Genomic DNA, 14,956 nt, shown 5'->3' on the forward strand with positions numbered 1-14,956 from the left:
GTTCTTTGTAGAACTGTTCCTCCCAGCTTACTCGAAACAAAACACTTAAAAGACTTCATTTGAACAACAATCCATTATTATCAGAAAGAGGGAGGGTTGTAAATGAGTAGGCCCCCACGAATTTCACGTTGCTTGAAATTGTCCCCTCTAACCAGTAGTAGTTGATTTTTAAGATCCGTGGAATTGAAATTAGTGCACAAAAACGAAGACAACGTGACTTGCCTTTTGAAAAACGTTTTAACTTCACATTGCTTTTATTCAACAAGCTGTTTGTCTTTTTCCCTTTTCAAGCATGACCCAACCTCCTCATTAATTAGGCTAAGGGAGACTCGATTGTGACCGGTGGTCGGTAAAAAGTTTGAATGTGCTAATAAGGATATTATATTTTATTAGAGTAGTTGGATAAAATTTATCCAATAAACAATAAATAAATAATAAATAAACTTTTAATTTAAAATAGAGAATACATGTCAATTACTATAATTTTAAATACATGTCAATTACTATATAGAGTTAGTTTGCCATTCAACAAGTTTTAGTTTTATACTTCAACTTTTAGCTCGAAGTTTTTAACTTTCAATTTTTTTTGTTTAATATATTTGTGTGTGATGATTTTTATTTGATATTTTTATAATTTGAAATTTTATTATATTTAATTATGGAAAATAGAAATTAAGGGTAGGTAAGGGACCCACAGATACGAGGAACAATACAAAAAGTAAAAAGAGCAAGTGGCACACTCTCCCACGAGAATGGACTCCCTCGTGTTTCTAACCAAACAAATACCATATTATAGTAAATTCCAACAGATTTTATTTTTTTTAATAATTTTAATGGTTAAAATATTAATTATTATATTGAAAATTTTAATTTTAATTTATTAACTTTTACATTTATGTTTATTCAATGTCTGAAAGTATTGTGTTAGTGTTATAAATCTCTAAATTTAAATGTTTTAAAATTAATTGACAATTAATCTATTAAATATAAAATTTCAAATTTTAATTTTGTAAATTTTTTTTTAAAATGTCAATATAAGTAAATAATTGTGATGTTCCACGTTGGTTGGGGGAGGAGAACAAATCACCATTTATAAGGGTGTGGAAACCTTCCCCCACGAGGTGGTGTGCCAGTAAGGACGCTGGTCCCCAGAGGGGGGTGCATTTGGGGGTGGCCCCACATCGATTAGAGGAAGGAAAGAGTGCCAACGAGGACGCTGGGCCCCGAAGGGGGGTGAATTGTGATGTCCCACATTGGTTGGGGGAGGAGAACAAATCACCATTTATAAGGGTGTGGAAACCTTCCCCTAGTAGACGTGTTTTACAGCAACTCTGGAAACTTCTCCCAGTATACGCGTTTTAAAGCCTTGAGGGGAAGCCCAAAGAGGACACGGTGGGCCTAGGTCGTTACAATAATATATAAAATTTAAAATTTAAAACTTTACAAATTTGTTCCCCACAATATTAAAATTTAAAGATTAATTTTATAAAAAAAAAAATAAAATAGAAAGATAATAATTATAAATATATATGGAAGGAAAATTAGTTAAAGTGGGATAAAAAGGGAGTGAATTGAATTTTGGAGATAAGGACGGAATATTACAACGAGATAATTGAAGTGGTGAGCGTTGATTCCACTTTGGTCGTATTCCACTCTTCCAATTCTCTCCTTAATTTTAATTTATTTATTTATTTTAATTTAAAAACAAAATTGTAATTTAAAGCCTTTTGCCGTCTCCTCCACCACACATAATCTGGCACGATTCTCAAAGCTATATGAGGCGTTTTTAAACAGAAACCTTTCTTGCTTTGTTCTATTAGCACAATTCTCCGCTCTTCTTCTTCTTCTTCCTCATCTCTGTAGACTACAGCTCTCCGCCGGATCCTCCTTCCATTTCCTTCTCTACTTTGAGTTCTAATGGCCTTAAATGTCCTTGCGCCGCTTGAAATGAAGGCTCTCTCCTTCTTAGACTCCTCCAGATCCAGACACTTCACCAAGCTTCAAGGTTTGCTCACTCTCCATCTTTGTTCTCTGTCCTTCCTTCGCGATTTTCTGGTTTGCTTGCGGTCGCTGAGCATAAGGAGTTTGAGGAAGCGGATTGATGCTTGTTTCTTCGTCTTTTTTGAGAATCGGTTTCTTGTACTGAACTGGCTAGCTGCTGCACGGCCACCTACCTACACGTCGCCAATAGTTTACTCTTGATTTTGATTTTTAACTCTTTTCTGCCTAACAACCGGGAATTTTTTCGCCTTTCGTCGAACTATTTCTTTTTCTGCATTATTCTATAATTTGGATTATCTGAGCCTCTTCTCCTAAATATTGACTGGTTTATCAGAATACTGTTGAAATTCGCGGATAAGAAATTGTGTTTGAGTCTGACTCGTTATTCAGAATTGGAATATGTTCGGAGGCTGTCGCAATCGATCATTATTTTAGTTTTTTTATTGCTGTGAGAAGATACAGGTGTGGTTGATAAACCTAAACCTAGAGAAGGAGCTCTTAGGACCGTCGATCTATAGTTTGATTCCAGCACCTTTGAATATGCAGATTTACTATTGTTTTATTCACTTTAAACATCGCACGACTTTATCGCTTTTTATTCTTAGGAGCATCATCCTTGAAGGATTGTAGAACTATTGTTCAGAAAAGGATTCACTGTTCATCACAGCCTCCTCCTCCAGCTTGGCCTGGACGAGCAGTCACAGAGCCGCAACATAAGAAATGGGAAGGCCAGAAGCCGATCTCCATTTTAGGATCCACTGGTTCCATTGGAACTCAGGTATGGGGGATTTGACATCTGCTAGAGCCAGACAAAACTCTTTTCTTCTGTCCACAATTAATACTTTTGTCTCCATAAAAGAGAAGACATGTCCCTTTCAGGAAAATGATTGTAAAGAATGAACAAATTCTTTTTAAATTACATTTTAGTCCCTCAACGTGTTCTTACATACAATTTGTGGTTCTACAGACATTGGATATTGTGGCAGAGAATCCTGAGAAATTTAGAGTTGTGGCACTTGCAGCTGGCTCTAACATAACTCTTCTTGCGGATCAGGTATTCATATATGATGTGATATTCTGTGGAACTAGTTGTTTCGTCTTGGTGAAAATGCATCTTGGATATGAAACGACCATCTAACTATTGTACAGTGATGATTTTAATAATAGATTCTAACCAAAATGCCTATACATCTAACCATAGCAAAACAGCGTAGACTTTGACATGTACATCCAACCATAGCAAAACAGCATAATAGAAAGAAGATAACTTATTATATAGATGATGATGTTTTTATCCCTGATGGAAAAGGATCAAAAGGACTATCCAAGCCAAGAAGGTCTACCTAAATTATTTAACCTTGAAGGTTGAAGTTCTTTGCTTATTAATATGATTTTCTATGGCTCAGGTGAAAACATTTAAACCTCAGATAGTTGCTGTAAGAAATGAGTCCTTAATCGATGAGCTCAAAGAGGCTTTGGGTGATCTTGATGAAAAGCCTGAGATTATCCCTGGCGAGCAGGGAGTAATTGAGGTATTAGTCCCTGCCTAGTCTTTGTTATGAACCTAACTGATGAAAGCCATTTGCATTCTTTAAACTATGTTTTTTAAAAACTTTCAGGCTGCACGACACCCAGACGCAGCCACTGTTGTTACAGGAATAGTAGGTTGTGCTGGACTAAAGGTACTCCGTTGGTCACTGTTTTCTAATTGTCTAAGGTATATAGTTACACCTACACATGTATGTTTCACCAAAGAACATACTCCCCGAAATTCCTAATTTCAGTAGGAATAACAGTGGTTCTTTTGGGAACATCTCTTCAGGAGCTTATATACATGTATGTTTAGCATAACGAGCATTCTGATTGCTTGTTAGCACCTTATGTTGTGTTAGCTGAGAATTTATAGATGAACAACAGTGCCTAGATAGCTGAACTTAGTGTCTTTGTTTAGCCTACCGTTGCTGCAATTGAAGCTGGGAAAGACATAGCCTTGGCGAATAAAGAGACTCTGATTGCCGGTGGTCCCTTTGTTCTTCCCCTTGCCCACAAGCATAATGTAAAAATCCTTCCTGCCGATTCAGAACATTCAGCAATATTCCAGGTATGTTAATGAATTTGTTGATCGGAACTTGTGTTAACAAGTATTTTTTCTTCTACCAACTGATGCTGCTTAGATACTTAGATCTTTGCATATCCCATATCAATTGGTTAATCTATATTTTTTTCTGGAGGATCTTAAAGATATGTCCGTCTCCAGTGTATTCAGGGACTGTCCGAGGGTGCACTTCGCCGCATTATTTTGACTGCATCTGGTGGGGCTTTCAGGTATTCATTTATATAATGCTTTGGTATAAGTTACTGAATCGAATAAACAAATATTATACTTCTGCTAATCATTGAGCAAAAAGGGTTTTTTTTCTTTTTTTTTTTTCCTTTTTAATTTATTGTATTTTTTAAATGATTTTTTTTCTTATACTCAATGTGAGACGTGCATTTTGTTTTCCCTCGACTATGTTACAAAATGAATTCTTTATTTATGTTTATAAGCTTTGAAGGGATAAGTTCTGTAAAAACATGGGTAAGTTATATTTCAAAAATCCAGTTTCTTCTCTTAGTTTGAAAACTTTTGGAGTATTCGAAGAGTCCTCAGCGGTAGAAGAAAAATTTAACATAGTCGAGGAAGAAAAATAGATTCTGCTCAACTTGAAGAAGAAAAATAGATTTAGCTACCATTAAAATGGCTTGTTGCGTTCAAATGTCTGTTGACCTTTTACAATATGAACCTTATTTACACATCTGTGTGTATAGATATTCTCCAAATTGAAGAAGCCACAAATAGATAATTTATTGAGGCTGTTAATGCAGAGACTTGCCGGTTGAAAAGTTGAAGGACGTTAAAGTTGCAGATGCTTTAAAGCATCCCAACTGGAGCATGGGAAAGAAAATCACTGTTGACTCCGCTACTCTTTTCAACAAGGTTTAGTGTTCATCTTCCCGTTGTATATTCAAAGCACTAACTTTTTTGTTGTTTAATTGCATGTAACAAGGTAGATTTCACTTTTCGTTTTCGACAGGGTCTAGAAGTGATTGAAGCACACTATTTATTTGGAGCGGAATACGATAACATTGAGATTGTTATCCACCCGCAATCGATCATACATTCAATGGTAGAAACACAGGTCTGTACCATACTACAGTAATAATTAACTTCAGTTCAAAACAAATTGTAACGGATTCAACTAGTAACTAAAATCTTGAAATAATCTTGAAGTCTTCTCTCTCTCTCTCGATCTCCAGGATTCATCTGTTTTAGCTCAATTGGGTTGGCCTGATATGCGCTTGCCCATTCTATACACCATAACATGGCCAGATAGAATACACTGCTCTGAAATAACTTGGCCTCGCCTTGATCTTTGCAAGTATGCTTTTCTATCTCTCTCTAATCCATCATTGTAATGGTCGTTTTTCTTCTCTCCTTCCAATTCAAAATCTTAATGATTGTCGTGTTTTTCTTATGTGGTTGTGTTACTTAAGCTAATCCTTCATGATCATCTATGCCCAATTTGACATATTTTCCCCTTCGTTTCAAATGGCATGATGCAGGCTAGGTTCACTCACATTCAAAACTCCAGACAATGTAAAATACCCATCCATGGATTTGGCCTATGCTGCTGGACGGGCGGGAGGAACCATGACTGGAGTCCTGAGTGCAGCTAATGAGAAGGCGGTGGAAATGTTCATCGATGAAAAGTATGTATTTAGCACCATTCTCCATTGACATTACTACCCTCTATCTACCTTACCTTTGGTCTAGTATAGGACTCTGCTTACCTTGTACTTTGCTAGTCTATTTCTTCATGAATTCTCCAAATAATTCTTGGTTTTGCTTGTTTTCAGAATCAGCTACTTGGATATTTTCAAGATTGTGGAGCTAACATGTGAAAAGCATCGAAATGAATTGATCAGTGCGCCTTCCCTTGAGGAGATCGTACATTACGACTCGTGGGCAAGGGTTTACGCTGCAAGTTTGCAGTCCTCCTCTTCTTTTAGCCCTGTAGCTGCATGACCGCCGTCTGCGTTCACCTGCAACAAGGTAACCTTTCCCTGAGGCCTTGATGAAGACCTGGAAGTTTTGCTCTCTGTCTCACAGAATGGCCAGGCTGGAGAAGGTAGCTTAAAAGGACCAGTTAGGAATTTAATTTTTTTAAAAAAAGTTATATATATAACCACAGCACAAAACTATGAATCAATTGTGATGTTAAAGTTCATGCTGGGAAATGGAAGTGAAATAAATTTATGGGATTGTCAGATGGCATCCCAATTCTCGTTTTCAAGCTAAAGTTCTATTGTACAAAATTCAGATTGTTTGAGGAACAATTGGAAGTAGCGGAGGTTATAAGGTGAATTGGGAAGGGAAGATGTATTCATTGAGAGTTCTTATTCACTCATATTGCAGACAAAAAGGTCACAAACACAAATTCCATTCTACTAATTTAAAATTTTGATATCCATCATATTTTAACATATATTTAAAGTAAAATTGAGTTGGCAACTTAAATATGGATTTATATTTTGAATATAAAAAATGAAATGAACGTCTTCTCTGAATAATGTGTTTGAGAAATGGCTATCTTACTATCTACCAATTCTACAAATCCTTCAAATTGTTGAAAGGAAAAAACTAATATAAATAGTCTCAAAAGGTTTAGAATTTTATGAGATACGTAATTTAAATTTAACAGGTCAATTAGTTTTCAAAAGTTTTAAATTAGTTTTTAAAAATTCTACATTCGATAAAGATATAAAATACAAAATTAAAAATTTTGAAATTGTGTTGGTTTTTTCTAATTTTTTACCAAGTGATTTTGGTTTTTTAAAGAATCATTTCGTTTTTTTAGTTAAATTCTAAAAAATAAAAACAAGTTTTTCAAACAATTTTTGTTTCCAAAATTGTCACATTTGTAAAGGTAGATAACAGAAAATAAGTGGAGGTAAGTATTCATAAATTTAAATTTCAAAAACAAAATTCAAAAGGCTATTAAAAGATTGAAAATGATGAAGAACCCCGCTAGATTGTAAATTTCTATTCAAAATTCAAGCCATACCATTCCACTTCCTGTATCCAAACTAAAAAGGGCAAAAAGAACCGAGAAAACCAGTGCTTAGACTATGGTTGAACAGTAAAAAAAGAATATCAAATATAGAAATATTTTAAATGTATAAAGAGATTCAAAGAAAAGGAAATATTCTCGGATGAATCTGGCAGCCATGGCTGGTTTTATTTTGATGGAAATTTGGCTAATTAGCTGATATATTGATATCCAACACTAACCTGGTACTAAAGTTCTCAACAACTAACTTACCAGCAAAAAAAGGTAAGAATTGCAGGAGGATGCTAAATGAAAATTCCTCCCTTCTGAGAAAAAAGTTTTATGGTTCTAGTCTTTAACTACTATGGTATTAGGCAATTAATTGTCTCAAAATATCTTGATAGGATTATTAGGGAGAGAACATTAGCCCTTAGTTAAGAAATTGTTATAGTGGTTGGGCAAAGTTGGGATATATTCTGGAAAAAAGTATTATATTAGCCTGTCCAAGTGATTGAAACTTTATAATTTTCTTTCTAATATTAGCAGGAATATGTTCATTAGTTTCTCCCTCAATTTCTGGCTCCTGTCATCTCTCTTTAATAAAGCTACTTTTAGAATCATTTGTCACGCCGCCATAAATTCTTTGACTACTATCAGACTTCGAAAACATTCCATAATTCCCAGTTGTTTTTTAATATTCAGAGTTCTTAGTTTTCAAGGACAGTTGCTTTTCTAAAAGAAATTTGAACGGTCTGCCTTGTTCATGTGCTATGTATGTCTCAATTTCAAATAGATAGATGGGTTCTGTTGTGTGGGCCAGAGTTGCGACAACTCCCCTTAGTTTCTATGTTTACTAATATCTGTTTTCCACATTTAAGAGTACGGAGTTCACTAAACATTTCAATATTATTAGCTTTTCCATCTATCAGTGAAGGTATTGGCTTACAACTTAAAGAGGTCTCCCTAATAATGTTTTCAATGTGAAAGCTGAAAGGATCAGGGACTATCAGTGTTTAAAGTGAACTCTCTAGAAAATCTGTGGGATACTTTCAGGGTCCAATGGACAGCGACGGGCTGAAATAGCTACTCAGCTATAGGATTGGCTTGGAAATAGCTTGGAAAATGACAAAAATAATGGACCAAGACCGAAAATGTGAGATCCCACATCGGTTGGAGAAGGCAACGTTAGAGCATGAAAACCTCTCTTTAATAGAGGTGTTTTGAAACCTTGAGGGAACCCGGAAGGGAAAGCCCAAAGAAGGGGCTTGGGCCATTACAAAAAAACCTGGATCAGGATTCTAGATAACATAATACCCTCAATCCTAAACTTAGATGTTTCATAAAAAGTCTGAATTATATAGCTTATTTATCGCATTTGAGAACGAATGAAACGTTTTCCTCCTTTGAACGAGGAAAAAAGGAGTAGATTGGTACACTAGCAGCTCATTTAGTTACCCCACATAAACAGACTCCTTGTGGGATGTGGTTGCTTCTCTCCATGAAAAACGTGAAGGCAACCGTTTTTTTTTTTTTTTTTTTTGTACTTCTAACTTTTTGGAAGATAATATTAACTTTAACTAATTCAACTATGTTGAGGTTGACCTACATGTAGTAGTTGTTTTTGTAACTGATGTATATATAAAATATAATGCAAGAACAAACCATGGCTACTTGACTTGTGAAAGTAAAATTAAATTTAAAAGCCAAAAGTTAGATAGAAACTTACTTGGAAGATGGAACCTCCTTCATTCTCACCAGATAATGAGCATTTTAGATTCAATACCAACTGCATCACATTAGGTAAGAAAGTTAGGTAGAATATAAATATCAATCAATCCAGTTAGCATCCAAAATACAGTGAGAAGAAGAATTCAAAAGCATATCTAATGAAACTGGATTATATGAAAATGCATAGGAAAAGCAGATGCATTATTTATGTTAAACAGGTTTACTAACACTATTAATTGACCAAATTAAATATGTTAATAACTATTCTAATGTGATATTCCGTAAAAGAACCATTCTAATGCGGTAGGCTATATATCAATACTACCTGTGGTTCTTATACAGTTGAATAAATAGCAATATTGAACGCATTAACTTGCCGACTTCCAACAAAGAAAGGGAAAAATATCATACAGAAAATTTGATCAACCATTAACAACAGAACCTATAATCACCAGAAGCTCGCAAGAGGAGAGTGAAGGTCTAACAGAAATATGAGTCTCATTCTGAATCATCTTAATTCAAAGAACAAACATACAAACAACTTATAGTTTTTCTAAAACAGCACATAAAAGGAAACTGCGTTTTCGATGAGAAAAACAATCGGTAAAATATTTAGAATTATAGAGACGAGGACAAACCTAATTAAAACCTGATTGGGAACTACACTATTTTCTGTTCTTTTCAAATCAAAAGTTAAGGATCTCCAGCAATTCAACCACAAACAAATCTTCCGAATGGATGCAAATTCTAGATGGTTGCGTTGGCATTAGCCACATATCCTACCCAATGTTGTCTGTATAAGTAGGACCTCCTCTTTTCCGCTTCTTTCACCGTTCTGTTCCATCCATAACGAACGCTCTGTGCAGGGAAGGATGTGGTACCAAAATTAGGACTACTTGAGGATGTTGATAATCTTCTTGAATCTTTCTTCATCTTCGGTTCATTTCCAGGCCGATCGTCCTTCTTAATAATCGTCGTCCTCATCATGAGTGCATCCGCTCCTTCACTCTTACTTCGAATGTGATTGTATATAAGATCCCGAAATTTCCACCTGTTTAACAATTCTATTTTTTTATGTTTCTTTTCAGGTGGTGTTTTGTCAGGGCTAGGAGACCAGACGCAGTACGTATCCGATGGAACGCCTGCAAGACCGTCCTCTCCAGACGAGGAAACCGACGTCGTTTTACACTCCTCTTCGTTCATCGTGTTTCTCAACGGCGAACGATGCACAGTCGACTTCTTCAAGTTCTCCAATACGGTGCCTACTCGTGAGCCGTTGTCTAGCAGTAAGTCCATATTGAATACCGGATAAACCGGCATGATCTGACCATTGTAAAAGATCTCATGAGCAGGGCTCGTAAATGCGTCTGGTTCTCTGCAGAGAACAACAAACTTAAATTCATCATCGTCGCAATTTTTACCACAGTCATCACTTCTAACTCCTTCCGCTGATTCCCTTGCATGGCTGTTGGACATATTTTCTCGGAAACGGTAAACCGAACCCTGGGACTCCCAGCCGTAATTATCAGCATCTGCAAACGGTTCTTCTCCAATTTCCCTAACAGCTCTGGCGGCAATTTCAGCGAGGCTACTGCTACCTGAAGAATAGATGCTAAAAGTCGGCGACGGCGAAAGGTGTGTGGGACCTTCCTCGGCCTCCATTGCCTGAAAATCCGCAGTCGCGATTCTCAGAGCTTCAGAGAGAGAGAGAGAGAGAGAGAGAGAGAGAGAGAGGACGCTCTGCGATAATGGCGGAAAGTCAGGGAAATGAATGCTTTCGATTAAGCTTTATAGGTGGAACTGGAATTGGAGAAGGCGCCAGAGCGGCTAATTTAAAACGATGAAACGAACGGCGGATACGACTTGCGCGCTTTAATTAATTGGCAGAGAGGGTTTTTTGGCTTCATTTTTGAAATAACACGTGTCAATAATGCTAATTAAGACCAAAGATTGTTCACACGTGCGACCTACCAAGCCTAGCTCGCTTTGAAATTTGAACAAAATTACGGGCTGTGGAAGTGGACCGTGACGTTAGAATCGTGGCCCACTGGGCTGGACCCACCTAACCTTTTTTTTTCTTTTTTTCTTTTTTTCTTTGCATTTAAAATATCTTCCATTATGAGGGAGATATAGAGGATGTCCCGTCATTTCTGGAGTTTTAGCCCCTCTTAGCAAAAAGCCCGAGAAACTTTCGAGTTATGAATCGGGAATAGAACCAATGGGCGATGTTTGGGTACAATTTCGTAGAACTTTCGATAGAACTTTCCGTAGAACTTTTCGAAGTCGAGTTGCTTTATAAAAAGAAGATATCAATAAACTTCTATGAAATGGTTTCAATGAGGAGATGACGAACATTCAATAGTTCCTCTTTTTTGGAGAACGTAAATAAAGAAATTGCACGAATTCTCATTGCAAGACTCGAAAAATTCAGATCAAGAATAAAACTGCAATTCAAAAAATCGAGATAAAAAGAGAACTCAAAATTCTGGATGAAAATAACAAGTAGATTATGAGTTATTTGTTGGCACATCAAGATCAACAGGGTAAGAGAGATTTGAAACCTAACACCATTCCACACGTAATTAGTACAAGACATCAATATTGACATATCCCATTCTAACCCAAACTTAGACTCCATCTTATTTTAATGAGATCTAAGTTAGTTACTATATAATATCTTATCCACCTAACATTTTCTATTAATGTTGGGATGATTTCTGTAGGGTAGTTAGGATTATCAAAAATTAAGTAACAATTAAATAAAATTTTATGTCAATGGCTCAAAGTGTTTCTTCTCTTATGAGATACTTAGTCTGTTCTTTTTCGTACCAAAATTAGAAAAAAGAAATAATTCTCATATTTTGACTATTTTAAAAATAGTTTTGATCTCTCTTTATCTTGATTTTAAATAATACAAAGCACAATTTATACTTATGGTAATCAATATCGAAAATAAATTATTATAAGATAGGTGGTTAAATATGAAAGATGAAAGTAGGTAGAAAACTGAAGATTGAGAAAGGTGTTGTGAAATAGACAGGGTTTACGATTCAAGGATGACCAAGTAAGGACGAAAGGAAATGAAGAATTAGAATTATAGGGGCAACTTCCAATGGTATTGGACTTGACTTTTCTGTGATTAGGAGGGCTTACTTGCTACCATTTTGTCAAACTAAGAAACTATATATTTCTTATTATTATTAGAGAAAAATACTCGCTTATTGTCACCTATGTTATAAACCAAAAAAGGAGAATTTTTGTAAAATGCCAAATAAACTTGGATAATTCTAGAAGTAATGTTAATATGATTATAGTTTAACCGACACCAAATAAACTTGATAATTCTAGAAGTAATGTTAATATGAGTATAGTTGAACCGACGTACCTGATGTGCATTAGATATTCAAATCTTCGCCCCAAAATGCTTGAACTAAGAAGAATACTTAGAAATCACAAAATATAATTCATGCCTACAAGAATTTAAAAAAAAAAAAAAAAAAAAAAAAAAAAAAAACATTAGAATAATATATATGAAATTATTAAAACTAATATATTTAAATTAGGTAATATTAATTTGAACTTATGCCTGTTGTGGTCAAAGACATAAGTTCATATTAATTAATATCACCAAATGTAACATAAAAGTTTATATAATTATGAGACTCAATTTATTTTGGTCCGTTTCCAATTGGACCGGATTAAATTACTGAAAATATGAACTTTTTTTTTTTTCTGAAAAATTAAAATTAATATGCATATAGAGATTTAAAACCCCATAAAAGAAAATTAGTCTGATGAATTAAATCACATATTGTGTGTAATTCTCTAACAAATTAACAGTAATAAATGTGATTTAATAGTACAATAAAGAATGAAACCTCCGCAATAAGAGTTGTCATCTTCACAGACACAATATAAATGAGATGAACACAAAACAATTTTAAATTTCCTCCTCCCAATTTCTCGTTTTTTCTTGCACTCATGGAGTTCGAATCGAGTCTTAGACAAAATCTTAGCTCCCAGATTCAACAGGTTTGTTCAGAAAATTATGCCCAAATCTGCAAGAATGATGAATTATCATTCGAAATTTTTGCATCAAAAGGTAATTATCTGCAAGAATTTCACAACCTGGATCATTTTCATCCCATTGGTTCATCGTCCAATCATCCTGTTATGGAAGACGAAAATCTGTGCAGTTTCGATCCTTTGAATCCGTACTCATATGGGTGTTCTTCGAATAACAATATGGGCGTTGAAGATTTGTATGATTTTAGTAAAGGTTGCACTACAGATCAAAATGGTGGGTGTGGGCAAGTGATGGACAACTTCCAAAGTTGTGGAGATTATTACTATCAGAGGAATCAAATTGAGATAATGGGATTAGAAAGAAACTCCATGATTCCATTGAATTTCCAAGAAATAAAACCTGTAAATTTCATTGTAGCTGATGAAGTGTCCTGTGTAACTTCAGGACATGGCCATATCCAGAAAGCTATCATGAATAAGAATGCAACATTTCCATCTCTGTTAAGAACATCTAAAGTTCGAAAGAAGCCTACTGTGATCAAAGGCCAATGGACAATTGAAGAAGATAGGTAGATAATCCTCCCCTCCCACTTCAACAAATCTCAATGTTCTTAATCAAATTCTCATACTGAAATATCATTATAGGCTTTTGGTTTGATATTTGTCTAAAATTAAACAGGCTTTTGGTTCAATTGGTTGAACAATATGGAGTGAGAAAATGGTCTCATATAGCGCAGATGCTGCCAGGAAGAATAGGAAAACAGTGCAGAGAAAGATGGCACAATCATCTCAGGCCTGACATTAAGGTATTTTCAATTCCAAAATTGATTCCAATTTTTTCGTTTTCCTTTCATAATTACTTGAAATGTATAGGGAATTTAATCATGGAAATGAATGCAGAAAGATACATGGAGTGAAGAAGAGGATAGGGTTTTGATTGAAGCGCATTCAGAAATCGGGAACAAATGGGCGGAAATAGCGAAGAGATTACCTGGAAGAACAGAAAACTCCATAAAAAACCACTGGAATGCGACGAAGAGAAGGCAATATTCAAAGCGAAAATGCAGATCCAAATATCCGAGGTGCTCTCTTCTGCAGGACTACATCAAGAGCCTGAATCTGGACTCCGTCGCCGCTCGCCACCAAAAGAAAAGCTTAGCCACCTCCGCCGTCAACAACACTAAATCAAAAGTGACCGATCATCATCATCATCATCAAGCACAAACCACTGAGTTTTGCCCTAACGATTGGACAGTTCCGAATTTCGATTTCAAGGACGAACCAGAGATTTACCTCGACGATAGTTTCTTTCCGGAAGGATGTAGCATCAACTCGCTCATGGAAGATATTGCCGGCGCCTCCGTTGACGACGCCAATAATTATGATCGGAAAAGATATGACGACAATGAAGAATCAGTTGAGTTTCGTCGAGTTGAACTGGAGAAATCGCAGTTCTATGCTCCGGTGAGTACGGCGGGCATGGTGGCGGGAATGGGGTTTGAAGTGAAGAAAGAACTTGATTTAGTAGAAATGATGATTCAAGTGAACGAAGTTAATAACTTTAAATAATGAACCAAAAAATATTTATTTCATGCACTACACTCGCTTTTTTAATTTTAATAAAAATAAAGATCACAACTTCTGATCTTTTCATAGATGCTACATATAATGTTTAGAATATTTAATGCTTAAATAATGAATAAAAATAACCAAGTTTAAGTACAAGTAATTATTTAAATAAAAACTAATTAAAAATTAAAAATTTTAATAATTTATTTAATATTTTTAATATTTTACTGTATTCTAGTTTAATCTATATTATTTTTTCGAACAATTTTTTTTTTTATTAGTTATTACAACTTTTCTATGACAAAGACTAGAGTAAACATTTTTTTTTTTTTTTTTGTTTCTTCTCTCTTTTGTGTAGAGCAATCTTAACCGTACAAGTCTGTGGCTGAGAGCCTCATAGACACAACGACACAATAATTATGGACGTGCTTTACCACTGAGCTGATGACTCGTCGTGTTGACCTCCTGTTAGGGCCCGCTGTGCCAAAAGTAAGAGAAACTCCATCCCTCTATAAACAGAGTCCATCAGCTTGAGAAGAGAA

General features: G+C 35.3%; 3 protein-coding genes and 1 long non-coding RNA gene across 6 annotated transcripts; 2 read left to right on the plus strand and 2 right to left on the minus strand.

Annotated features, from left to right (window-relative positions):
• The first annotated feature begins 1,752 nt into the window (after positions 1 to 1,752).
• DXR (1-deoxy-D-xylulose 5-phosphate reductoisomerase) lies at positions 1,753 to 6,335 on the plus strand. The gene is made up of 12 exons (XM_023660008.2): positions 1,753 to 2,005; positions 2,607 to 2,779; positions 2,969 to 3,055; positions 3,408 to 3,533; positions 3,621 to 3,683; positions 3,953 to 4,102; positions 4,259 to 4,326; positions 4,867 to 4,978; positions 5,076 to 5,180; positions 5,299 to 5,420; positions 5,605 to 5,751; positions 5,899 to 6,335. The coding sequence occupies exons 1-12, from the start codon at positions 1,918 to 1,920 to the stop codon at positions 6,065 to 6,067; spliced, it is 1,410 nt and encodes a 469-aa protein (XP_023515776.2). The 5' UTR covers positions 1,753 to 1,917; the 3' UTR covers positions 6,068 to 6,335.
• LOC147787374 (uncharacterized) lies at positions 5,086 to 5,971 on the minus strand. Its single transcript, XR_015413662.1, has 2 exons — positions 5,833 to 5,971; positions 5,086 to 5,799 (listed from the first exon to the last, which is right to left on the minus strand). It is a non-coding gene; the product is annotated as an uncharacterized LOC147787374 (long non-coding RNA).
• Positions 6,336 to 8,636: 2,301 nt separating the features above from the next.
• On the minus strand, positions 8,637 to 13,976 carry LOC111779839 (uncharacterized). Of its 3 annotated transcripts, none has more exons than XM_023660009.2 (4): positions 13,837 to 13,976; positions 12,205 to 12,289; positions 9,603 to 10,484; positions 8,637 to 8,877 (listed from the first exon to the last, which is right to left on the minus strand). In XM_023660009.2, the coding sequence occupies exons 3-4, from the start codon at positions 10,479 to 10,481 to the stop codon at positions 8,788 to 8,790; spliced, it is 969 nt and encodes a 322-aa protein (XP_023515777.2). In that variant the 5' UTR covers positions 10,482 to 10,484; positions 12,205 to 12,289; positions 13,837 to 13,976; the 3' UTR covers positions 8,637 to 8,787. The 3 variants fall into 3 exon arrangements, with proteins under 3 accessions (XP_023515777.2, XP_086975664.1, XP_023515778.2); XM_087119538.1 differs by having other exon boundaries at positions 9,458 to 10,559; XM_023660010.2 differs by having other exon boundaries at positions 8,639 to 8,877; positions 9,603 to 10,559.
• LOC111780562 (transcription factor MYB98) lies at positions 12,685 to 14,547 on the plus strand. The gene is made up of 3 exons (XM_023660989.2): positions 12,685 to 13,414; positions 13,525 to 13,651; positions 13,746 to 14,547. The coding sequence occupies exons 1-3, from the start codon at positions 12,801 to 12,803 to the stop codon at positions 14,412 to 14,414; spliced, it is 1,410 nt and encodes a 469-aa protein (XP_023516757.2). The 5' UTR covers positions 12,685 to 12,800; the 3' UTR covers positions 14,415 to 14,547.
• Positions 14,548 to 14,956: the final 409 nt, after the last annotated feature.

The sequence above is a fragment of the Cucurbita pepo genome, chromosome 18 (assembly GCF_057944985.1).
Source record: "Cucurbita pepo subsp. pepo isolate OVF chromosome 18, ASM5794498v1, whole genome shotgun sequence".
NCBI lineage: Eukaryota > Viridiplantae > Streptophyta > Magnoliopsida > Cucurbitales > Cucurbitaceae > Cucurbita > Cucurbita pepo.